General features: G+C 41.9%; 2 protein-coding genes across 8 annotated transcripts in view; one reads left to right on the plus strand and one right to left on the minus strand.

The window, feature by feature from the left end:
- Window positions 1-468: 468 nt before the first annotated feature.
- On the minus strand, window positions 469-12,634 carry DYDC2 (DPY30 domain containing 2). 5 transcript variants are annotated; one of them, XM_057531146.1, is made up of 7 exons: window positions 12,602-12,634; window positions 11,956-12,118; window positions 7,437-7,465; window positions 6,865-7,011; window positions 6,552-6,699; window positions 6,085-6,210; window positions 469-2,761 (listed from the first exon to the last, which is right to left on the minus strand). In XM_057531146.1, the coding sequence occupies exons 5-7, from the start codon at window positions 6,696-6,698 to the stop codon at window positions 2,501-2,503; spliced, it is 534 nt and encodes a 177-aa protein (XP_057387129.1). In that variant the 5' UTR covers window position 6,699; window positions 6,865-7,011; window positions 7,437-7,465; window positions 11,956-12,118; window positions 12,602-12,634; the 3' UTR covers window positions 469-2,500. The 5 variants fall into 5 exon arrangements, with proteins under 5 accessions (XP_057387129.1, XP_057387128.1, XP_057387127.1 ...); XM_057531145.1 differs by lacking the exon at window positions 12,602-12,634 and adding an exon at window positions 12,284-12,391; XM_057531144.1 differs by lacking the exons at window positions 7,437-7,465; window positions 12,602-12,634 and having other exon boundaries at window positions 11,956-12,175.
- Window positions 12,635-12,700: 66 nt separating this feature from the next.
- Window positions 12,701-25,740, plus strand: part of DYDC1 (DPY30 domain containing 1) — a 45,250-nt gene continuing 32,210 nt past the window's right edge. For all 3 annotated transcript variants that reach the window (XM_057531151.1, XM_007177928.2, XM_057531152.1), the window contains exons 1-4: window positions 12,701-12,872; window positions 15,660-15,829; window positions 17,769-17,870; window positions 25,357-25,449. In XM_057531151.1, the coding sequence (XP_057387134.1) occupies window positions 15,683-15,829; window positions 17,769-17,870; window positions 25,357-25,449 (342 nt within the window). In that variant the 5' untranslated portion in view covers window positions 12,701-12,872; window positions 15,660-15,682. The remainder of the gene's footprint in view (window positions 12,873-15,659; window positions 15,830-17,768; window positions 17,871-25,356; window positions 25,450-25,740) is intronic.

A 25,740-nucleotide genomic window follows, 5' to 3' on the forward strand; every position in this document is an offset into this window, starting at 1 on the left:
AACTGGCTAGCTCGTCATTTTCACATGTCTGCTATGAGTTGCGAGCCCTTCTATAAGTTCATTCACTTACTTATTCAGCAAATATTTACTGGCCACGTCTTGTGCACTGGACACTCTTTTAGGTGCTGGAGACACCAAAGTAAACAGACAAAATCCCTGTCCTCATGCAGCTCACATTCTCCTGAGGGGGACTGACAGGGAAGAGGGCGTGAAATGTTGTGGGTTGCAGTACAAATAGGATGTATATATAGGAAATGTAGATAGGATGGCTGAAAAGGCCTCATTGAAAAGGCAACTTTTGAGTGAAGATCTAAATGAAGAGAGTGTCAACTTTAATAACAGAATAGACAGTTATTTTACCAGAAACAGTATTTATTAGGGAATAGCAGAGGAACTGCAATTCAGATCATAAGCAAATCCAGAAAAGAAGGAAAGGGAACTTGCTTTTATAGAGAAAAGGGGGGAATTGGGAGGGGCTGTGATAATCAAAGAGTCCATTGGAGGAAGCTGGGAGTCCAAAGTATGGAGGCTTCTCATTGGTTGTGCTACTACAGTCTCTTACTGGCTGGGCTGCCACTGGGTGGAGAGAAGTTTTATTCCCCCTGCTGGATAGTTAAGTAGAGGCACTTCAGTTGGAGATGTAGGCAAATTTTGTCTCTTCCTACTTGGAGCAATTGGTGATGCATGGAGGGGCATGAGAGCCCCCCCTACAGTCCTGTCCCAACTCCAACTTTGGCTGAGGTTTCTTTAATTCCACAAGAGAATCTGCAGAAATCCAGGGGTGTGGGGAGATGGGAGCTTTCCAAGTGGAGAGAAGAGAAAGCAAAAGTTCTGAGATTGAACCATGCCTGGCATGTTTGAAGAACAGGAGGTTGGCATAGCTGGCATGGAGAGAACAATACGGAGAGTAAAAAGGTGGTGGGGAATCACTCTTATAGTCTGGTAGGTCATGGTAGGGGCCTTAAATGTTTCTGTGACTGAGATGGGAAGCTGCTCATTAGACATGATCTGACTTAATGTTTTACCAAGATCATCCTGACTTTAATGTTGAGGATAGACTAGAAAGGTCAAGGGCAGAAGAAGGGAGTTCAATTAACAGGCTATTGTAATAATTTAGGCAAAAGATGATTGTGGCTTAGGCATTCAAGTGGTTGAATTCTGTCTTTATTTTAAATGGAAAGCCAACAGACCAGATTTAGGGCTAACAAAAAAAGAGTAGAGCCAAGGATGGCACGAGTTTTGACTGAGCAAATTTTTAAAAATGGTAGAAACTGATTCAGGGAGGATATAAGGGATTCCATTTGGATTGCAGTTGACCCTTGAACAACATGGGTTCAAACTGCACAGGTCAACTTATATGCAGATATTTTTCAATAGCAAATACTACAGTACTATACAGTCAGTGGTTGGTTGAATCTGAGGGTATGGAGGAACCTTGGGTATGGATGGCCAACTATAAGTTATATGTGGATTAAGCCCTGTGTTGTTCAAGCGTCAACTGTAGTTAGGTTTGAGATGTCCATTGGTTATCCAAGTAGAAATGTCAAACAGGCAGTCAAGTTCAAGGAAATCTTGATTAAAGATATAAATCTCAAGTCATCAGCATATAGATGATATTTGAATGAATACAGACAGAAAATAATTGAAAAAAAAGGTCAAACTTTTAACTTTTACTGTCATTGGAGCTGTTTCAAAAATAAGGACATGTGTAAACACTCCAAGAGGCCGGATTGCAAAATTCAGCTAAAGTTAAGATATGAACACATGAGATGGATGTGTTTTCACTGTCTAGTCTCCAAAAAAATGATAAAACAAAAGGAAAAAGTCTCATCAGTTGGTTACTTATTTTTTTTTTTTTATAAATGTATTTTATTTATTTATTTAGGTTGTGTTGGGTCTTCGTTGCTGCGCGCGGGCTTTCTCTAGTTGTGGCAAATGGGAGCTACTCTTCGTTGCGGTGTGCGGGCTTCTCATTGTTGTGGCTTCTCTTGTTGCAGAGCATGGGCTCTTGGCACACGGGCTTCAGTAGCTGTGGCACGTGGGCTCAGTAGATGTGGCTTGTGGGCTCCAGAGCGCAGGCTCGAAGTTGTGGCACACGGGCCCTAGAGCACAGGCTCAGTAGTTGTGGTGCACAGGCTTAGTTGCTCCATGGCATGTGGGATCTTCCTGGACCAGGGCTCGAACCCGTGTCCCCCGCATTGGCAGGCGGATTCTTAACCACTGTGCCACCAGGGAGGCCCTGGTTAATTATTTTAAATCCTTATTATGAGTTATTTTATCCTACAAGTAGTTCAAATCTTCACATGATTAAGGGGTTTTCATGGCTATCAGGACAGGTCTTGGGCTGGAGAGTCCCTGCAGACACCTCCTTCTACAGCCTCTCATATCTTGGTTTAATCCACATAGTTAATCATCTTCAAGTAAGAGCTCTTCTAGCTGGCCATCTTCTCAGCTTGCAGCTTTGAGAGAAGCATAATTAGAATCATCCACCTTCTATAACCTAGGGAGGAGATTTGGAGCCAGGATGCATTTCAGGAGCAATTTCATGCTGAAAAGCCTGGTAATTTATGTCTTGTGGAGTTTCAATGTTCCAGTCAACCTGGACAGATGGCTCTGAAGCATGAATCTGTTGAGGCATTCCTGGAATCATACTGGAAGATCCTGGCAGATATTCCTGCTTCAAGGCTTCCTTCTCAAGGGGTTTTGTGTTCTCCTGCATAAACATGGTCTTCTTTGTGGAACTCGCTACAGATATCAGTGGCTAAATAGAAAACAGAAGAGAAAAAAGTCATTAGCAGAGACTAAACATACTGGGCATGGCAAGAATACAATATTGCCATTTTCATGCCCAAGACTGAACAAAACTGAAAAAGACCTAACCCAGCAAAGCATAAAACAAATCTGTTTGGATCAAGATAATTCACCAATAATTTAACTGCCTGACAGAACAAAATTCAACACCTTTTAAAGGAAAACTACACAATCTAGATGCCCTATAAAGTATCATCTACAATGTTTAGCATACAGGTAATAATTACTAGACATGTGAAGAAGTAGGAAAATGTGAACCATAATCTAGAGAAAAAGTATTTAATAGAAAGAGACCTCAAAATGACAAAGATGATGAGACTGGCAGACAAGAACGTAAAACAGTGATTATAAATATTTTTTAAAATTGAAAGGAGAGGGCTTCCCTGGTGGCGCAGTGGTTGAGAATCTGCCTGCTAATGCAGGAGACACGGGTTCGAGCCCTGGTCTGGGAGGATCCCACATGCCGCGGAGCGGCTGGGCCCGTGAGCCACGGCTGCTGAGCCTGCGCTTCTGGAGCCTGTGCCCCGCGACGGGAGGGGCCGCGATAGTGAAAGGCCCGCGCACCGCGATGAAGAGCGGTCCCCGCACCGCGATGAAGAGTGGCCCCCACTTGCTGCAACTGGAGAAAGCCCTCGCACGAACCAAAGACCCAGCACAGCCAAAAATAAATAAATAAATAAATAAATAAATAAATAAAATTAAAAAAAAAAATCTGAGACTCAAATTTCAAAAAAAAAAAAAAATCCCTTTAAAAAAAAAAATTGAAAGGAGAAAAATGGCCATAATGAGTGAAAAGATAGGGTATATCAGCAGAGAAAATGGAAATTATAGAAAGGAACCAGATAGAAATTCTAGAATTGAGAAAATATCTGAAATGAAAAAAATTCATTGAATTCCTAAATAGGATTGGACATTGCAGGAGAACTGATCAGTTAACTTGAAGACAGATCAATGGAAATTATCCAAACTGAAGCACAGAGGAAAAAAGATGGAAAAAATGAATGCAGTCTCAGTGACCTATGAGATGATATCAAGCGTCCATGTAATTGCAGTCCCTGGTGAGGTAGGAAGCTTGGAGCTTGAGCTCTACTGGCCATCTCTACCCCCATCTTTGTCCATTGTCCACTCAACAGTGGACCCTGTGGGGCACTGCAGCGAGCTCTGTGGAGTACTTGCCCACATGATCTTTAAGACCCTCTAACTCCAAAGTGCTATGAATCTATGCAGCAAATCTGTGTATTGTTTCCATAAAAACTTATTTCTAAAACATCTGTATGGCTCAGATCTTTATATCACAGGGATTGCTTTCAGACTTAGAAACAGAATAATGGTTTACTTACTCAAAGCTGCCTCTGCTTAATGAAGAGAAATCAATACAAGGGCAACTTTTGCCAGCTTTCTTCTAGGTCTGACTCAAATGTTATCTCCTCTGTGAGTCTCTTCTTGATTCCCATAATTAGGTATGATCTCTACCACACATAGTGCTCTGTTTCTACTCCCCTTTTGACACATCCACTGGACCAGCAGTATTCAATCTGGGGTACTAAAAGCAATGATGGTTTTAAGATATTAAGGAAAATCTTGCAAAGCTTCTGGTATAGGCGTAAAAGCCCATCAGCTAAATAAGCAGGCCTGCTGAAATCCTATGCAACCTATCGTGGGCCTATTTCAGATAAGTTTTACAGCTCTGGTGATGAAATCTAAAGATGACAGTAGCAAGGAATAATTTGCTATTCACCTTGAGCCAACAAGAAACCAGAACTTAGAATCTCATCTTATTTGATGTACCTCCACCTCTTCGCCCTTTATCTAGCTCTTTCAGTTTATACTAGGAGAGCAACTTGCACTTGGATGATGTGGCTTCCCCTTGCCACATAAGCAATAAGCTTTGTTTTACATCACTGTCGGGTTCTCTCTATTTCCTTCTAACAAAGGGAATCGATTTCCATAACCACAATTTGCACATGAACTCTTTCCTAAAGCTGAGAGCTTGCACATAGTGCAGGCATCAGGCTGGCTCTCATTTCCCATCTTCCCTTACCATCGCCGATTGTCTCACACTTGGCAAAAGAAGAACAAACCTTTTACTCATCCGAATCTTGCTAAGAAATACTGCTTCAGGGTATAAAACCTCCTGAGTGTAACACAAAGGGACAATTCAAAACGTTGATGTGAGCGAGGTGTTCTTTAACAAAGGCATCATAAAACCAGGGTAGAGTTTTGCGAGTCTTTCCCTGCCTTATATATTTATATTTCTATTAACAGTGAAGCATGGTGTTAGAAAAGGATTAGAGTGGGCAGCAAGGTGACGACGACAACTTTTGCTTAATGATCTCAAGTCTATCATCTCCCAACAACTGTTCCAAGAATGAACTGTTCCTGAGGGAGAGTTCCTTCAACTACTGTTTTCAGACTGTAGTAGGAAACTATCTTTCTTTTGATTTATTTATAAAACATCCAGACTTAAAAATATAAATCTATTAATTATAGTAAGTCTGAGAATATTGATATAAATGTACATAAGCTTAATATTTTCATGTCTTCACCAAAGTTGGCTTTGAAACTAGCAAAAGCTAGTAAATTGTATAGGACGACATTAAAGATTTTCATGCACAGGACAGATAGTTAAAAAGATGCCAGATATCAAGTTCAATAAGTGAATTCACTCTCCAGGTGTCATGCACTTTGCAGAAAGCACAAAATGACACAAGGTGTTTTTCAGAAGACTGTGGCAAAAATTGTGCGGGATAAAAGATATGCTTGTCAGACGAATGAATACACAGTTGTTTCCAACTATTCTAAGTTAATAATTCATGACCGCTATTAGAGCAACACGGAGGAGACATCTGTGGCTTGATACATAAATAAACACCATATATTAAATTAAATACTTAAGTAAATAGTATATAATAAATTAAATAATATACCTGAAGTATCTACTAGAAACCATATTTGGTTTCTGAGAAATATTGAGTAATTTTTGAAAAGGATTCAAAGGATCTTGTATGGAAATATATTTGTTCCAAGTGACACATTAGATTTTTCTTAAAATCTGATTTTTTAAACCAGTAACATGTAATTTATTCCCTGACATCGAAAATGGAATTGCCTTTAAGCATTTTCTTTGTTCATTACAAGGATTTTATTGACAAGGATTGTCAATAAGATTGATTTACATACAAACATATGAATATGGAGGGAAAAGTAGGCTTTGGGAGCCTCAGTGCACTTTGCACTGTGGTTGAACTGTCTTGCAGGTTTCCTGGTACCCACCACGGGATGACACTTTTCACACTCCTGTTGAATCTCACACTCTTCTTGCATCAGCGTTTCTGTCACTCTGGTTTCTTTGAGGCTATTTTCATATTCTTCCTGCAGCTGGACCTTCTCTTGCCTATCCTGGGGCGATATGACAGAGTGGCATAAGGTCAGTCCTCGGAAGCAGGGACCCTCCCAGCACAGGCCCCGGGCCCTTCAGGCCTCCTGACTTTGCTCCTGTAACTAACTAGCTTCAACCTGCTAGTATCTCCAAACCCACCAACCCCACAACTTCTCTGAGTTGGATTCTCTCTTCAGCCCCCAGACTCCCTATACTTCAGGGATATCTGGGCCTAAGCCATCCTCAAAAGTGGAATAAACCATGACACTCCCCAGGCCAGCTCCAGAGTGGTGCCTTGGATTTCAAATTCCTCTGGGAAAGCTGAAAGCCCTCCCCAAGTCAACCCAGTGCACACACACACCTTTTCTTTTGCTATCACCGTTTTCTTGTGATGATAAAGCCAGTGAGCCAGGTACTCTATGGGGTCACTGGGCTGAACCTTTGCCACCTCTGCCAGTGCCTGGGCCAGGCAATTTCCAAAGCACCTCTTCAGGTATTCGGTTTCCATCCTGGTGGGTTTGGAAAACGTCAAACAGGGTCACACTATTTTACAAATCTAATTGGACATAAAAAATAGACACACTCTAACCAACGCAGATTCATTTCAGGACAAATATGAGATGTTTCTGGAGCCCATCTTTCCCAAAAGAACCAATAAATACATAGGTACTTACCAATAGCTCTTAAATCAAATGGACTTTTTTCTAAAGCTCTCCAGCTCTCCAAGGTCAGTAAATAGGTCCCGGGGCGCATCAGGCTTGAGAGGAGCTTGATGGATTGGTGCTTAAAAGTGGCTAAGGCCTCCACTACATGACTCTACCCTTGAGTAGGGAGGAAATAACTGAGCAGGCAGAGGGCCCAGGAGGGGCTCTGAGCACCCAGCAAGCTGCACTATTGTGAGGTTGGGAGCTACAGTCATCTGTGACGTAGATAAGACAGGCTTATCTATTTCACAATGGACCACAGAGAAGCCCTGAGGAGGAGAGGGAGGGAGAATGCCCAGCACTGTAGCTAGAAAATATTCCATTTTCTATTGCTTAAGCAAGAAACTTCTTTAGGTTGAGTTGAGCCCCTGGATTTACTCTTAATCAGATGTCAAGAATTGGAGGGAACGAAGCCTGAGTTAAACCATAAGTTAGGAGTGGATGTGTAGTGTAGCAATAGGAATGTAGAATTTGAGATCAGACAGACCAAGTTCCAGTCCTGGCTCTGCTTTTTATTAGCTGTGTGATCTTCAGCAACTTACTAAGTCTCTCTGAGCCTCAGTTTCCTGATCTGTGGAACAGAATAACAAAAATATGTGTCTCATAATTGTGAGGATTAAAAGAGATAATGAATACATGTGAAGCACATAGCCTGGCGCGTAGTAAATGTTTAATAAATATTAGCTGTTACAGTGGAAGATTGCGACATGAAATGGCCTAGGACCTAGCCTATTCCTGAACATCTCCATGTTCCTGAAGCTGACAGATTTTAACTCCAAAAGAGCTAATAATAAAGTGAACAATAAAGGCTTAGATCAATTCCTAACATTTTCTGGAGGCATTTTTCAGTTTAAGAAGGGAAAGATAAGTAGATAGATAGATACGAATACAGAAAAAAAAAATTCCCAGCTCTTTCCACTGCAAACGCCTAAAAGCAAAAACACCTCAGTAGCAATGAACACACAAAATTTGCTTTTTTAAAAAAATTGAGGCATAGTTGATTTACAATGTTGTGTTAATCTCTGATGTATGGCAAAGTGATTCAGTTATACATATATATGTATTCTTCTTTATGTTCTTTTCCATTATGGTTTATCACAGGATATCGAATATAGTTCCCTGTGCTATACAGTAGGACCTTGTTGTTTATCCATTCTATATATAACAGCTTGCATCTGCTAACCCCAAACTCCCAATCCATCCCTTCCCCACAGAATTTGCTTTTATTTATTTATTTTTAACATCTTTATTGGAGTATAATTGCTTTACAATGGTGTGTTAGTTTCTGCTTTATCACAAAGTGAATCAGCTATACATATACATCTATCCCCATATCCCCTCCCTCTTGCGTCTCCCTCCCACCCTCCCTATCCCACCCCTCCAGGTGCTCACAAAGCACAGAGCTGATCTCCCTGTGCTATGTGGCTGCTTCCCACTAGCTATCTATTTTACATTTGGTAGTGTATATATGTCCATGCCACTCTCTCACTTCGTCCCAGCTTACCCTTCCCCCTCCGTGTCCTCAAGTCCATTCTCTACATCTGCATCTTTATTCCTGTCCTGCCCCTAGGTTCTTCAGAACCTTTTTTTTTTTTTTTAAGATCCCATACATGGGGCTTCCCTGGTGGCGCAGTGGTTGAGAATCTGCCTGCTAATGCAGGGGACACGGGTTCGAGCCCTGGTCTGGGAAGATCCCACATGCCACAGAGCAGCTGGGCCCGTGAGCCACAATTGCTGAGCCTGCGCGTCTGGAGCCTGTGCCCCGTGACGGGAGGGGCCGCGATAGAGAAAGGCCCGCGCACCGCGATGAAGAGCGGTCCCCGCACCGCGATGAAGAGTGGCCCCCGCTTGCCGCAACTGGAGAAAGCCCTCGCACGAACCGAAGACCCAACACAGCCAAAAATAAAATAAAAATAAATAAATAAATAAATAAGAAAATCCTTAAAAAAAAAAAAAAAAAAAAGATCCCATACATGTGTGTTAGCACATGGTATTTGTTTTTCTCTTTCTGACTTAACTTCACTCTGTATGACAGTCTCTAGGTCCATCCACCTCACTGCAAATAACTCAATTTCGTTCTTTTTATGGCTGAGTAATATTCCATTAGAATTTGCTTTTAAATAGGCTTCACCACTTAAAAAGAATCAAGGTTCCTTGGAGAAATGACTAATTCCAAGATCAGGGCAGGAAATGTCTAATAACCCTGGAATGTTTTGTTGTCCCAGAAAGGAAATGCTGCAAAATAAAATGGTTGGGGACACAGAAGCCAGCTTGAAGGGGCTGCTACTAGCCAAATCTGGGGCAATTTGGCCTCCAAAATTAATAATGACTGTAATGGATTATAACCAATTGAGTAAAATAAGAATCCATGAGTCCATGTAGGAATAAACAAGTGAATGGGAGAGCAGGCAAGTTCTTTCTTAAAGTAGAATGCCAACTAATAAATGTGGAAAGAATAATGGAGCTAAAGAAACATTTTGAAACCATCACAGTATAACTGAAGCAGCTATCAACGAGCACTAAAACTTGGTGAATATTTGACAAGGAATAGGATATTTATATATATTCTCAAAGTTTCTCCCCACAAATTATGGATTAATTCCAAAGTAAACATAGAAACTTTACAGTGGTGAAACCTGGCCGACACAATGTTAACCAATTGATCAAAGTAAACATCACCAATAAAGGGACAAAATAACATCATGTGTCTCCTGATGCGATGCACTTCTTAGTAGGACATAATACATTTCTGTAGATTCCTGCTCCAAATGCAAAACTAGAATCTGATTGAGGAAACATCACACAAAGCCAAATTGAGAGACAGTCTACAACTGGCCTGTACTCTTAAAAATGTCAAGATCATGAAAGACAAAAGAAGATGAGGCCAGGAGTTCCCTGGTGGCCTAGTGGTTAGTATTCGGTGCTGTGCTGTCCCTGCTGTGGCCTGGGTTTGATCCCTGGTCGGGGAACTGAGATCTGCAAGCTGTGCGGTGTGGCCAAAATATATAAAAAACAAACAAACAAACAAAAGATGAGGCCCCAGTCCAGATCAAAGGAGCCTAAACAGCCATCACAACTACATGCAACACATGATCCTGGGTTGGATCTGGAACAGAAAATAGAATTCTGTAAAGGACGTTGTTGGAAAAACTGAATGTGAATTGTAGATTACATAATAGAATTGTATCAGGGTTAAAATTCCTGGTTTTGGTAATTGAAATATGAGTAAGTAAGAAAATGTCCTTGTCCTTAGAAAATACAGTGTGGTAGGTCTGAATAATGACTTTCCAAAGTGTCCACATCCTAATACTTGGAATCTATGAAATATGTTAACCTTATATGGCAAAGGGGACTTTGCAGATGTGATTAAATTAAGCATTTTGCTTGGGGGAAATTTTACTGGATTATGCAGGTAGGCACAATGTAATCCAAAGGTCTTTATAAGAGGGACACAGTAAAGTCAGACAGGTTAGAAGGAGATGTGGTGATGGAAGCAGGGGGAGAAAAGGGGATGTGATTCAGGGCCATGAGCCAAGGAGTGTGGGTAGCCTCTAGAAGCTGGAAAAGGCAAGGAAATAGATTCTCTCCTAAAGCCTCCAGAAGGAGGCAGCCCTGCCGATACTTTGGTTTTAGCCCTGTAAGATTCATCTTCGATTTCAAACTTCAAAAACTGTAAGATAATAAATGTGTGTTTAAAGTCACTAAGTTTGGGGTAATGGTGGAGGGTGGGGATGGGATGTGTGGTGGCTCCTTCTGCCAATCTGTGGCCCACCTGAACCAATGCACCTGAATAAACTATCTTCCACACCCCTTCTATTCAAAGTGTGGTCCACTGTCAGCGGCACTGCTTCACCTGGAGGTTGTTGAAATGCAGATTCTCAGGTCCCACCCCAGACTTACAGATTGAGAGTCTGCATTTTAACAAAATCCCCAGGTGACACACAGTTACAGATGTCCTCTGCCTTTATCACAGTAGAACTACCCTTCCCAGAGGGTGGAATCACCAACTCTGCATTCCCAGGAAGCCTCTTCACTGCCTGGTCCTTGGTGGCGGCCACACTGCAGTAGGTGTGGCAAACCCCTTCTGGAGAAAGCATCTGCACATTTTCAACAATGGTCTCAACAAAATACACTGACCTGACCGTCACTAAGACTTGATGTGAAAACAGCAGAGCCAGAAAAAAAGAGCCACCATGTGAAGCCTGGAGAGAGAGGAGCCAAAGGGATGCATTTTATAGCCCACTCCCCGCCAAATCAGGCCACACTCACCAGTGAGGAGGGGGCTATTTTTCAGTTTCCCAGGGCTCCTCTGAGGGTCTGCTTATACTGGACCTCCTTGCTCATGGCCTTGCATTCAGTACGCGGGGAGCTGAGTATAGGGATTGTTTTTGTTCCCACCACATCCTTAGTGCTGGGCACTCAGTACTTGCTCAGCAAATATTTCTTGACTTAAGCAGTGAGGGCTCTGATGCTTGCGGGCCCAGGCAAGAGCCCATGCTCCCTTCCGTTTGTCAGTGCCCACGCTGGCACTTACTAATTATCTCAACTAATGGTTAATGAGGCATCTCCTGCCCAGCACTGCCCCACATAAATTGAAACAGACCATGGGAAATGCTAGCTGAGGACTGTGCACAAACCACTAGCCCAGGGAAGACTGCAAATGGCAAAGGCTAGAAGGCTTCCTGGAGGTGGGGGTACCTGTGCTTGTTCTGAAAGGAATGCCAACTAAAGAACGGCCCCAGCCAGCTGGCTATACTAGGCTTGAGTCATTAGCCACTGCAGTTGTTGAGTCACTAACACACCCTGGAAGGAGTTCAGGGTGGAGATCAGGAATGTGGAACTCTGCTCTCTGGGAAAATTGACAGAACAGACCTTCAAGTAGAAATTTTCAAGAGGAAATTTTATAAACCCAATTTCTTGCATCTTCCCATACTTAGAAAAGCACTAAAATAATTAAGCTATCTGTGCCTGGTGGCTAGCAGTGACCTTTTACCTAGATATGTGTTTGATTGCAGGTATCCCTTCTCCAAAAATCACATATATGCCGACCTCCCCCCTTACCTCTTCCAAGCAGAAGCAGTTTCTCAGAATTGTCAGAGCAGCTGTCTCCAGGGCTAGAGTCCTCAGCTAAGTCCCCAAATAAAACTGAACTCACAGCTCTCAGATGTGCGATTTTTTTCAGTGGACAGGAACCAAGCAGATGTCACCAGCAAATGCAAAGGTGCTAAGTTGGGAAAATACCAGGCCGCTCAGGTAGCTAGTCTCCTCTGGCGTAAGGCTGTGGGGCTTCATCTACAGGGAGTCTTTGCGGCTACTCCCCCCGCCACCCCACCCCCCCACCCCGCGCAGGCCAGCCCTCTGCCCTTTCTCTCTCCCAGTGTGCGCCCACCTGCCGGCCCCGCTCGCTCGATTCCCCTTTTCGGTGCCCCCTCCTCACAGCCTCTAGGTTGCACGTCTCTGTTCACCTACCCCGGTGTTCCCTGCTCTCCACCCGGCACCTTGCACACCCCGCGTGCCCCCTGCTCTCAACTGCTCGTCCTACCCCTCCCCGCTCCGCCCGCCTCTGCTCTCTGCAGCACATCCTCCTCCGGGCCCCGCCTCCGATCAACCCCCGCCCGCGCGCCCCCTCCCACGATCCCCGCCGGGCGCAGTCGGCTCAGCTCTCCGCGGGCGCCCCTTCCTCCCTGCCCCCGGCCGTCTCCCGCACCTGGAGCGCGCACGCTCGTTGCCTAGCGACGGGACGCGACTCGCGGGTAGGTAGGCGCATGCGTCAGCCGCCCGCATTTAGGACGCAGGCGCAGTCTGGGAAGAACGGCTCCTGGTGCTGGACTGGGTTCCGGCGGACGGAGGCGGTTTTGACCGTTGGACCTTGCGAGTGGTGTAGGGCTCAGGCGACGTCCAGGCTCCAGAGGCGAGAGAGGGTTAGCTCAGCGCCGGACTCCGTGGGCACCTCTGCGGCTGGGTCCTCCTCCTCGGTGGTGAGCGGCGCCGCGCCATTTGGAGGGGCAGGGGAGGCGGGCACCCTTCCGCGGACCCTGGATGGAAAACCAGCCGAAGCGCTCGGAATCCAGGGTTGCCAGATAAAATTCGGCGTACGCAGTTAAAAATGAATTTCACAGATTTTGTGCTTTTTAGCACAAATATAGTATAATACAAAATTAGTTCTTGTTTATCTGAAATTTAACTGGGCATCCTGTATTTTTATTTGCAAAACTGGCAACCCTACCCGGTCCCTTCCTTTCCTACTCGGCAGGCTTTCTCCCAAGCATGAGCGAGGAACCGCCTTCTGTTTCTTCTGACAGCTTCTCCAGGCTTGAGGCAGCTGTTTCTGTGGGAAGGGGCTTTCTTATGTATGAGCCAAGATGCCTGTTGCTGTGTATGAAAAATAATATTCCTTACAACAGGCTTTTGAGATGGGTATTGTCGCTGTTTCATGGGCAGGAAACAAGCCAAGCGAGGTAATGAGTTTCACCTGGGTTCCGCTGTTAACGAGATGCAGCCTGCGTAGGTTTGAGACCAATCCTACTTGGGAGGTTTCTCCTTACGGACCACGGTACCCTTCCCATGTGTTTGTTATCTTTCTGGAGTAGCAGCAGTAATCTGTTCCCTTTTTAATTGTTACTCTGTTTCAGATGACGTTGAGATTTGTCTTTAGAGTATTATTGAAGAAGTACGATGAGGATACTGTGTTCCATACTCAGTTGTAATAATTCTTTTCTCTGTGTGGTTAAGACACACAGCTTGACAGGGAATTAGGTTCGTTTGTGCCGGTTTTTAGTTTGTTTTTATGACTACATTTATGTATACACACATACACATTCCTTTCCCCACTGCTGTTGCTAATACAAACGACGGCATACTATACGCAAATTCTTCATCTTGCTTTTTTTCACTTCACATTGTGTTCTAGAGATCACTCCCAATTTTGGAGATCTTCCTCATTCTCTTTTTATCTGCACAATAATTCATTGTGTAGCTGTATCTCATTAATCCTTTAATGATGAACATCTGCATGCGGTCCCAATTTGGCTATCCCTAGTAATAATGCAAAACAACCCTGTGCATATATCACTGCATATTTTTGCAAGATAGGATCCCAGAAGTGAGATTGATCAGTCAAAGGGTAAATACATACGTAATTTTCTAGATATTTACAAATTTTTCTCCATGGGGTTATGCCATTTTGTACTCTACCACCATCATATGAGAGAGAGTAGTATTGGGGTCTATGGATGAAACTCAGGAGGTCATTGTTTCTGAAATTTTGTGTAGAATGTTAGGTGGATTTGTCCAGGGACAGGTCCAGACACTGGCAGTCTGTCCCCTATAATTGCTCATGCCTGACATGTAATAGGTACTCAATATATATTTGTTGAATAATGAGTACATTTCATCAGATTCTCAGAGGAGTCTGGATTCCATAAGGGTAATTCGAAGGTGATCAGTTTTTTCAAAGCACCTTAAATAGAGTAGTTACTGCATTTCCCTTTCTTTCTTTTCTTTCTTCCTTCCTTCCTTCTTTTTCTTTCTTTCTTTTCCTCTCCCTCCCTCCCTCCCTTCCCCCCTTCCTTCCTTCCTTCCTTCCTTCCTTCCTTCCTTCCTTCCTTCCTTCCTTCCTCCCTCCCTTCCTTCCTTCCTCCCCATCTCTCTCTCTCTCTCTGATCTGAGATGATTCGTGTCCATATTTGTAAATAAACTGGGACATTACTGAGAGAGTGGAGAAACTCATTCACTTGCCACCATGGAGAGCCAGCTGTGTCCACGCTGTGATTGAAACGCGCTTTTTGAGGAGCTAGAGAAGTTTGTCCTCTAGCAGGAGGACAGACATGTGCATACACAGATAATGCTCAGATAGTGTGACAAGTACTGTGTGAGCTGCTTGGGGAAGGAGGAACGTCTTTGTGTTGCCTGGGAGATGGTTGTATTAGCCACAGCGGTGAGGAATTAGAGATGATTGATACCTTGCAGATGAGGAGATATTTTCCAAGCTGAGAGAAATTGAGGGGGCCATCATGTGCAAAAGTCATGGAGATGGAAACATGCAAGGTGTGAGCAGCAGAATGGCAGGATGTTCTGTGTAGTTAGAGCCCAGAATATGTTAGAGGCAGAAACGATATCTAGAGGTGAGCCTGGAAACAGAATTGGGGCCAAAGCATGAGGAGCTTCATATGCTGTTCTTTGAAGGTTGAATTTTTTTATTCTTTGGCCTTGAGATACTTGGATTTTTAAAAAATTTGAGGTGGTCTGTTGTGATATTTTCTAGAAACGACTCTCATGGCTCGGAAGGAGCATCTTAGTAAGTCAGGTAGGGTAATGACTCGAATCAAGAGTTGGGTATGAATCCCTCTTCATCATACGCCACCTGTGTGATCCTGGGCTGTTCACTTATGCTCTTTGGGCCTGGGCGACCTCATCTGCACAGTGGGGCTAATGATACCATGTTCAGGTATGTTGTAAGGATTTAGTAAGACATGCGTCGCTTGCCGTATAGTCATCTCACCATCACTAATGACAGTAACCCTTTTCTGACTCTTGGACTCCAGGGTCCTTCAGGTTTTTGAAACTATTTTAGTTGTAGTGACTTCTGTGGAGGCTTTTTGGAAACTGCTAGAAGTGTCCTGGAGCCAGCTTGCTTGTGCCATCCCTGATGACAGGTGCCCATGACTGGTGACAGGTTGTAATGCTTTGTTGGCCTCACTGAACTCTACTTTGATTGTGCCTTCATTGAAAATTTCCTGCACTAATGCAAAACGTTTATCTTTTAGAGGTTTTTATTTAGCAGTTAGAAATGGAGTCGGCATATCTTCAAAAGAATCTTGGGACCTGTCTAACTCAAGGTCTTGCAGAGGTGGCAAGGATGCGTCCAGTGGATCCAATAGAATACTTAGCATTGTGGATTTACAAGTATAAGAACAATGTGACCGTGGAGCAACGAGTAAGTATGGATCTTCTTTTTTTTTAATTTATTTTTTATTGAAGTATAGTTGATTTACAATGTTATGTTAGTTTCAGGTATACAGCAAAGTGACTCAGTTATGCATATATGTGTGTGTGTATATATATACACACACACACACACACACAATTTTTTTTCAGATTCTTTTTCCATATAGGTTATTACAAAATATTCAGTATAGTTCCCTGCACTGTACAGTAGGTCCTTGTTGTTTATCTATTTTATATATAGTAGTGTGTATATGTTACTCCCAAATTCCTGATTTATCTCTCCCCTCCCAGCCTCTCCCTTTTGGTAACCGTAAGTTTGTTTTCTAAGTCTGAGTCTGTTTCTGTTTTGTTAATAAGTTCATTTGTATCATTTTTTAGATTCCACATATAACTGATATCATATAATATTTGTCTTTCTCTGTCTGACTTAATTCACTTAATATGATAATCTTTAGGTCCATCCATGTTGCTACAAATGGCATTATTTCATTCATTTTTATGGCTGAGTAGTATTCCATTGTATATATGTACCACATCTTCTTTATCCATTCATCTGTCAGTGGACATTTAGGTTGCTTCCATGTCTTGGCTATTGTAAGTAGTGCTGCAGTGAACATTGGGGTGCATGTATCTTTTAGAATTATGTTTTTCTCCGGATATATACCCAGGAATGGGATTGAAGGATCATATGCACTCTATTTTTAGTTTTTTAAGGAACCTCCACACTGTTCTCCATAGTGACTGTATCAATTTACATTCCCACCAACAGTGTAGGAGGATTCCCTTTCCTCCACACCCTCTCCAGCATTTATTATTTATAAACTTTTTGATGATGGCCATTCTGACTGGTGTGAGGTGATACCTCATTGTAGTTTTGATTTGCATTTCTCTAGTAATTAGTGATGCTGAGCATCCTTTCATGTGCCTTTGGCCATCTGTATGTCTTCTTTGGAGAAATGTCTGTTTAGATCTTCTGCCCATTTTTTGATTGGGTTGTTTGTTTTTCTGATATTGAGCTATATGAGCTGTTCGTATAGTTTGGAGATAAATCCCTGTCGGTTGCATCGTTTGCAAATATTTTCTCCCATTCCATAGGTTGTCTTTTTGTTTATGGCTTCCTTTGCTGTGCAAAAGCTTTTAAGTTTAATCAGGTCCCATTTGTTTATTTTTGTTTTTATTTCCATTACTCTAGGAGATGGATCCAAAAAAGGTATTGCTGTGATTTAGGTCAAAGAGTGTCCTGCCTATGTTTTGCTCTAGAAGTTTTATAGTATCCAGTCTTACATTTAACGCTTTAATCCATTTTGAGTTTATTTTTGTGTATGGTGCTAGAGAATGTTCTAATTTCATTCTTTTGCATGTAGCTGTCCAGTTTTCCCAGCACCACTTATTGAAGAGACTGTCTTTTCTCCATTAATTGACCATAGGTGCTTGGGTTTATTTCTGGGCTTTCTATCCTGTTCCGTTGTGGATCTTCTTTTATAAAATTAGAGGAGTGAAATAATTGGTCCAGCTTCTTTGCTTTTTAAAAAAAGTTCAATATTATCATTTCTTTCTATTATAAAAATAGTATGTTTATTATACAAAACTTGGATAACATGAAAAAGTAGAAAGAAGAAAATAAAGAAGACCTCTATTTAATTCTTAGGTATTTTTAGGTATTCTAGTCTTTTTTCTACACATTTGCCTGGAGATTTTTTTTTTTACACAATTGTGACTGTATTTGCTGTGTAATTTTAATTTTGTGCTCTTTGTTGAAATAAAACACACATTTCCCCCAATTATTATACACTTTTCAAATGGATAGACTATAATTTGCTTAATCCTTTCCCTACTGTTGGAGATTAAGATGCTGTTAAGATTGTTTTTACAGATTGTTTTATCTGTAATTAGTCACATGTTGTTGTTTTTTTTTTAAACCATGTTAGAGACAAGAGGAAATGGCCCAGTTGGAGCATGAAAGAGAATTAGCTGTGATGGAGCAGGAAATGATGGAGAGACTTAAAGCAGAGGAGCTCCTGTTTCAGCAGGTGAGACAAGAGAGTTCAGTGGTGATTGGAACTAGTGGAGTCACCCTTGGTGTGGTGCAACCCAAGTGTTGAAAAACTCATCTCTTGTTGCTTATATGTAGCTTTCTTATATCTTCATCTTTATGTCTGTATGTGGCTTCTTTACTGGAGAAGAAGCAGTGGTGAGGTAGGAGGAAAACCCAGAGTCTGCTGTCACAGAAGCCAAGGGGACAGCGTCTCAATGAGACCTGAGTGGTCAGCCATGTCTGTGGCTGGTTGAGTGGGAACAGAACTGCCAAGTCTCATTTAAGGCCACTGGTGACCTTGGTGGGAGCAGCAAATGTGGGGTGGGGTAAAGCAGGGGAGATGGAGATGGTGAGTACAGGTAATGCTTTCAAGGAGATTTTCAGGGAAGGAGTTTTCTTTTGTTTATTTGTTTGGTTTTTTTAAGGAACAGAGTGGAGGGGAGTGGTTGATGTAAAGAAATAAAGGGAATGATTACTAGAGTCAACTTTTCATGGAGACCAGAGGAAATTGGCTCTGGAACACAGGTTGGGCAGGTGGAGGGGCCCTTCTTTGATTCTTTGATTCAAGGAAAGAGGAGAGTACGGCGTTAGGTACATGTGGTGTGTAGGTTTTGTGGCAAAAGTTGAAAGCAGTTTCTGTGTGACTATTTCTTTTTTATGAAGTAGGGACCATGATCATCTGCCCAGAATGAGGTGGTAAGGTAGGAGGTGTGGGGAGAGTGGGGAAAGTTTGAAACAGTGGCTTTGGAGAGGTAGAGTTGACCAAGGAAACTTAGCATCCCTCAGTAGCACTGAATTCCCTGAGACCAAGCAGTCATAATGGGGCCTTTTGGTTTGGTTTTGTGATAATGTGATTTTCTCCACCTAGGCCTGGATATTTGAGTGAGGATGTGGGGGAGACAGACCCTTTGACTGAAGTGAGTTTGGGTTAGCAGGATTGGGGAGCTAAAGATGTTGGTTTGAAAATGGTTGAAGAGGTGGGCCATGGAGTATAAACCAGAGAGGGGAAAGTTCTAGAGTGACATCTGGACTGATTTAATTTATGGAGCTCTTCTAAACCAAGTTGGAGTCACCCTATACTTCTATCATATGGTACTTAACTCTAGAGTCTCAACTCCAGTTTACATATTATAAAAAGGGAAAGAAGCCTATTATTTGGATGTGTGGATAAAAAAGGAAAATGTAGACATAGAAACTAGCTTCTCTGTCTTGTCTCCCATCCTTGATACTGGAGTAGATCATTCTAGGCACCTTAGATGGATATGGCTATTCTAGGCACCTTTACTGCTTCTGAGTCTTCATTTTTCAGTCATTTGGCTTATTTTTGTGGGGGAGGTTGCACAGTGTTGAGTTGGATGTCAAATGACCGTCCAAATGGGCAAGTGTCCGCTGCAGTCGCCCCAACTTTGAGTGAGGATCTGCCCTGCCTCTTCCAGTTCCTAGAGCTGGCATCTGTCCCCTGTCTGTCAGAATAAGGAGAACTTCTCAGCAGTTCTCCTTCCCTAAGATAGTTAGATCACAGATATGGAGCTGTTTAATTTGCTTTGACTCATCTTCTTTACCTTACTTAAATAAAATTTGGCAATACTAGAACCCAAACATTTTTCTAGCTGTATCAGTATGAAGCCATCCCCTCTGCATCAAACCCTAAGCATTGTATTGGGGGTGGAAGACATAGTGGTATCCTGCAGAAGATGTGATGGCCCATTAAAGAAGTGGATTGGTGGGCAGAGATAGATGAGAGGAGGAGAAGGGACGAGTGGACCAACAGATGAAGAGAAAGAGAGAGGCCTCTCCGTGTCCCCCGAGTGAAGGGGGGGACTGGAAGGTCAGGACTCTGGTCACCTGCCTGTTGGTTGCAAGAGCAGGTGTCCTCATAATCAGTACCACTGAGTTGAAATTCCTTGAAATTTTAGGCATTCTCCAGCAAGCCTGGGTCCTTGTGAGCAGGGAAACATTTTTCTTGCTGTTTTCTGCCTAAGAGTTCATTTTGGAAGTACTAGCTTTTGTATTTGTTTGAATGTTTTTCTAATGGTTTTACACATGTGTGAAGAAAGCGACTGGGTTTCGAACATTTCCTGAAAATGTTAAAACGGTTATGTTGACCAATGTGGTTGGTATTTAGCAACTGCACTTTGTGTTATTGTTGAGAGATTAATTTCGCTTCCTCTACAAATATCTGAAAGTTGATTGAATGATAACGTTCCTGCATTTCGGCTACCTAGCCCATCACGTTTTTTTTTTTAAATTAATTAATTAATTTATTTTTGGCTGTATTGGGTCTTCGTTTCTGTGCGAGGGCTTTCTCTAGTTGCGGCAAGCGGGGGCCACTCTTCATCGTGGTGCGCGGGCCTTTCACTGTTGCTGCCTCTCTTGTTGTGGGGCACAGGCTCCAGACGCACAGGCTCAGTAGTTGTGGCTTACGGGCCTAGTTGCTCCGCGGCATGTGGGATCTTCCCAGACCAGGGCTCGAACCCGCGTCCCCTGCATTGGCAGGCAGATTCTCAACCACTGCGCCATCAGGGAAGCCCTATCACTTTTACCTTAGTGGGGATGATATAGGAATATGAAGAAATTACCTTAAACAGCCCTTTGTGAATAAATATTAATCACTGTTTATTATCTCTTTGTAAAAATGTATTTTTTTTAAATGCGTTTAAAAATATAGTTTTAAAGTGCTCTTAATGGAATGAGCTTATATTAGGTTGTTTATGGGATGGCACTGGACTGATGGTGAGAAATTATTTTCTAGCTGAGGTTGACAAACTCTTTCTGTAAAGGTGGATATTTTATGATTTTCAGGCCAAGAAGCAAAATTGAGGATATTATGCAGGGATTATGGTATACTATGTAGCTATAACAGGAGAGAAAATAAATTTCTACAAATGTTTTATTGATGAAGTAAAAATTTAAAAAAATCAAATACAATTTTTTCTGCAGTGTAGGCTTATTATTGAGAAGAATTACATTCCCTTTTTAAAAAATTATTTATTTATTTATTTATTTATTTTTGGCCGTGTTGGGTCTTCGTTTCTGTGCGAGGGCTTTCTCCAGTTGTGGCGAGCGGGGGCCACTCTTCATCGCGGTGCGTGGGCCTCTCACTGTCGCGGCCTCTCTTGTTGCGGAGCATGGGCTCCAGACACACAGGCTCAGTAGTTGTGGCTCTACATTCCCTTTTTAAAGATAACGTTTCACTTAGTTGGAGTTCAAAGATAATGTTCCCTATCATCAAAATGTATTGAAAATATGTATCTGTTAATGCTGATCTATAATGAGATTTTATGTATGTCATCTTTGAAAAATGTCTTTTCCCTCATAGGTCCTGCCAAATATTGATATCAGTCCATGTGCCTATAGTTTTGAGTGTATTCATCTCTTGGAAGGCACTCGTAGAATTCTATTAGATTTTCCTCTTGATATTTGTCTTTTAGCCACTACCTGGTAGATTAATCCCTTCCAGTTGAAGGTTGGTGAAAACTTCTCAGTTACACAGTTAAATGGATTTTGAAACGTGGGAATTTCCTTTGCCCTTACGTCAAGGCCTAAAAACACTCTGGAACTATAGTTTGAGCTTGGAAAATGTATCTGTCACAAATTTGTGTGGGAATGGAAATCCCGTTTCTGACAGCACAGGGAGTGTATAAAGCAGCTTGACACTGTGATTCAGAAAATTAGTTATTGCTGAAATGACTTTCCTGCAGTGTAAGTTTTACATATGAGTGCTGTTTTGCCTTCTAGGCAACTTTTAGGTTAAATTGATTAAAAATAATTATTGAGTCTGCAGCGGAAGCTAATTTCCAAAGCTATTTAATGTTTGATAATTGTAGTTGAAAATGGTCTTCTCATTAAGAAAAACGTCAGTCTTGTCCCTGAGCTCAAAAATTCACAATAAAACATTACCACTGTTGAGCCGTGGAACTATGGGGTGGTAGGGCAAGTCAAGATATATTCAGCTTCTATTTCTGACAGAAATTCACAGAAATGATGCTTAAGTTCATAAGGGTAAATGAAGGTCACTGTTGACACCGTTACTGAACCAAACTCGGGTCTGCTTGCCCAACGCACAGCAAAGCCAAATCTATTGACAGTGGGTTGTAGTGAAGGAAAGTACAGAGTTTATTGCAGGGTGCCAAGCAAGGAAGTGGGAGACAAGCCTCAGATCCGCTCCAACTGAGTCTTTGAGTGAGGGGTTTTCTTAAAGGGGAAGAGCAAAGAGGCTAGGATTAATCTTGTGATGTTTCTGTGACATTTCTTTTCTTTTTTTTTTAACTGAAGTATAGTTGATTTACAATATTGTGTTAGTTTCAGGTGTACAGCAAAGTGGTTATATATACATATATATGTATATATCTGTGTTCTTTTTTATTCTATTTTGTTATAGTTTATTACGAGATACTGAATATAGTTCCCTGTGCCGTACAGTAAATCCTTGTTGTTTATTTTATATATGGTAGTGTGCATCTGTTAATTCCCTACTCCCAGTTTAATCCCCCCCCTTTGGTAATCATAAGTTTGTTTTCTATGTCTGTGAGTCTGTTTCTGTTTTTTTTCAGTTTCCACATATAAGTGATATCATATGATACTTGTCTTTCTCTGTCTGACTTACTTCACTTAGTATGATAATCTCTAGGTCCATCCATGTTGCTGCAGCACTTCTGTTATATTTCTTAGTCATTGATTTTTTTCAGTCAGTGATCGATTTTTTCAGTCATTTTGAACTCAACGTTGACTCCTTTGGAAGTCAGGATGTCTCCAGTTTACAGTTCTCCAGCCAGGTGGTCCATGGCTTGGAGGGTCTGTTAGCTCATCTTGTCCTAGAGAAACAACCTGAGTTTGTACATTAATGATATCTATAATAGCAATTTTAGTACATTAATGATGCTATTGACAACAGCAATTTTAGTCATCTGACTCTGGTTGATTAGTGTTCAGTTAGCACAGGATAGGGGTCAGAGGGGACAAGAAAGGGAATAAAGTTTTGGTTAGAGAGATTAATCAGAAAATAAGGGAACTCAGCTTTAGGGGGGACTCAGTTTCAACACTGCTGGCTCAATAACACATGATAGAGTCAAATATTTTCTGCAGAGTAGCTGCTGTTGAATCATAAAATGAGAACTCATAGGTTTTAAACACTGTGTTTTCACCAACTTTGTAAATTTTGTCCAATTAAGCCTCTTTCTGTTCCATACACACTTTTATCACTGTTGGTTGTAACACATCTGAGCAGATGTCACATCTGGTTGTACTGAATTAATGTTCCTCAGCGTCTTTGAAGATGTTCTTGCCTGTAGTACTGTTCATGAAGACTGTTCACAGCAGTTGATTTTTCAGTCACTGCAAACTCAGCATTGAGTCCTTTGATAAACAGCAACTAAGCAGTGTTGGGAGCATTTGTCTACTCATCAAGAGCCAAGGAAAACCACTCAAAACCATTCGCCTTGTCTTTTTTTTTTTTTTTTTTAATTTATTTATTTTATTTATTTATTTTTGGCTGTGTTGGGTCTTCATTGCTGGGCGTGGGCTTTCTCTAGTTGCGGCGAGCGGGGGCTACTTTCTGTCGCGGTGCACGGGCTTCTCATTGCGGTGGCTTCTCTTGTTGCGGAGCACGGGCTTTAGGCGCGTGAGCTTCAGTAGTTGTGGCACGTGGGCTCAGTAGTTGTGGCACGCGGGCTCTAGAGCGCAGGCTCAGTAGTTGTGGTGCACGGGCTTAGTTGCTCCGCAGCATGTGGGATCTTCCCAGAGCAGGGCTCGAACCCGTGTCCCCTGCATTGGCAGGCGGATTCTTAACCACTGCGCCACCAAGGAAGTCCTGCCTTGTCTTTAATTGACCATTGATTTTGCTCCCTGTGTAATCGACTCTTTGAGCAGCTGTTCTCACCAAAAGGATAATAATCTTAAGCTTATGTTTTTTCTGGACATTGAATTCTAACTTGTTTTAATTGAATCACCAATGATAAATGTATTTCTTTGCTTGGCTAACAAAAGAGCCACTTGGGATCTTACTTTCGTAGCACCCTCCTTTTTTTTTTAAAATTTTTATTTATTTATTTATTTATTTATGGCTGTGTTGGGTCTTCGTTTCTTTGCGAGGGCTTTCTCTAGTTGCGGCAAGTGGGGGCCACTCTTCATAGCGGTGCGCGGGCCTCTCATTATCGCGGCCTCTCTTGTTGCGGGGCACAGGCTCCAGACGCGCAGGCTCAGTAATTGTGGCTCACGGGCCTAGTTGCTCTGCGGCATGTGGGATCTTCCCAGACCAGGGCTCGAACCCGTGTCCCCTGCATTGGCAGGCAGATTCTCAACCACTGCACCACCAGGGAAGCCCGCAGCCTCCTTTTCATTTTTAATTTTTGTGAAGAAATTCTGCTCTCATGAAATAATTCTGTTTTAAATTTCTTAATATTTCTGACCTTTGCATTCATGTGAGTTGAGAAGATTGTGATGAGTCCTTACTCTGGTAATGCTGATATTTACTGTATTCTTTTAGTACAGTGTCGTTGCATGAGAAACACTGTCCTTTGCTGTTTAATCTGATAATAAAGTAACCCACACTCCACTGTGTCTTAAAAGGACAACATTCAAAATCCACTTCTTTTCTTGTTTTGTTATGATGGGTAATGCACTGATTAAAAAAAAAAAAAAAAGTCCCGGTATAGTGGTACTGTGGCACTCCAAATGCTGTGAGTTATAATGGTGTCACTGAACTTGTGGTGTGCTGAGCAGCAGTGCAAGGCAGTGAGTACCACCTGTGGTCTCTGTTGCACATCCTCAGCTGTGCTGTCATGGGGCAGAAGCAGTCACAGTAAATAAGTGAGTGAGCGTGAGCATGGCAGTGTTTTAATAGAGCTTTATTTATAGACACTGACACTTGAATTTCATATAATTTTCATGTGCAATGAAATATTATTATTCTTTTGATATTATTCAACCATGAAAAATGTATAAAAACCATTCTTCACTTGTGGGCTGTACAAAAACAGGAGTTGGGTCAGGCTTGGCCCAAGGAATTTAGTCTACCGACCCCTATTCTCGCGTGGCTAGACTATATGTTGAGTTGGGACCAAATATGTTGTTGATTATCTCTGGTTTCAGATAATATACTTAAAATATTCTTATCTACTATTTTACAAACAAGGTTTGGCTATTTGAAGATCCATCTGTGCTTAAAGAGATTTTATCCAAAAAAAAAAAAAAATCACTGCAGTCTCATTTGTAGCTTCAGGAAGAACAGAGAAAACGACTTGATTTTGTACAAACAGTGCTTTTCTAAAATTAGCAATTAAGGAAGCTTCCTTTTTAATTTTATACTTCAGGAAATATTTGTAAAAGCTAAAGTACTGAGTGGCTGTGACCATTTATTTTTGTAAGTTTCTGAAATTTAGGTGGACATAAACTTAATTATCCTGGGACACTTCAGAGTAATTGAGTGAATTCCTTGCAATTGATCTGACTCTAATATGACTTATTTATTTCTAAATATTCAGCAACAGCTGGCATTCCAGCTGGAGTTGGAAATGCAAGAAAAAGAGAGACAGAGAATAGAAGAACTGCAGAGAGCTCAAGAACAATTTGAGAAGGTAATTTGAAGTTTTATAAATGTTTGTTTTATTCAAAACCTCTGAGAATCCTCAAACTGTTTCTTCCAGCTGTTATAGCAGGGGATTCATAGTCTAAAGACCTGCCAGGAAGGTCTAATGTTGCCTGGAAGCCCTGGTCAACATTTTAGTCACGAAATAGTTGTTCCTAATTATGGTAGCTGATACTGAAGGTGAAGTTCTTTGTAGTATTGGGGGTATTCTGATCTCTGAGACAATAGTTTGTTTCGTTTCTTCATGTTAGATGTATTATCAACAATCCTTTACATTTAA

This window comes from Balaenoptera acutorostrata, chromosome 16, assembly GCF_949987535.1.
Source record: "Balaenoptera acutorostrata chromosome 16, mBalAcu1.1, whole genome shotgun sequence".
Lineage (NCBI taxonomy): Eukaryota > Metazoa > Chordata > Mammalia > Artiodactyla > Balaenopteridae > Balaenoptera > Balaenoptera acutorostrata.

Coding starts and splice junctions, on each gene's coding strand:
- DYDC2 (XM_057531146.1), bottom strand. CDS start 6,698: ATGGAAACCGAATACCTGAAGAGGTGCTTTGGAAATTGCCTGGCCCAG. Junction 6,211..6,551: donor CGGTGATAGCAAAAGAAAAG/GTGTGTGTGTGC, acceptor ATATCGCCCCAG/GATAGGCAAGAGAAGGTCCA. Junction 2,762..6,084: donor GTGAAAAGTGTCATCCCGTG/GTGGGTACCAGG, acceptor TTTTCTATTTAG/CCACTGATATCTGTAGCGAG.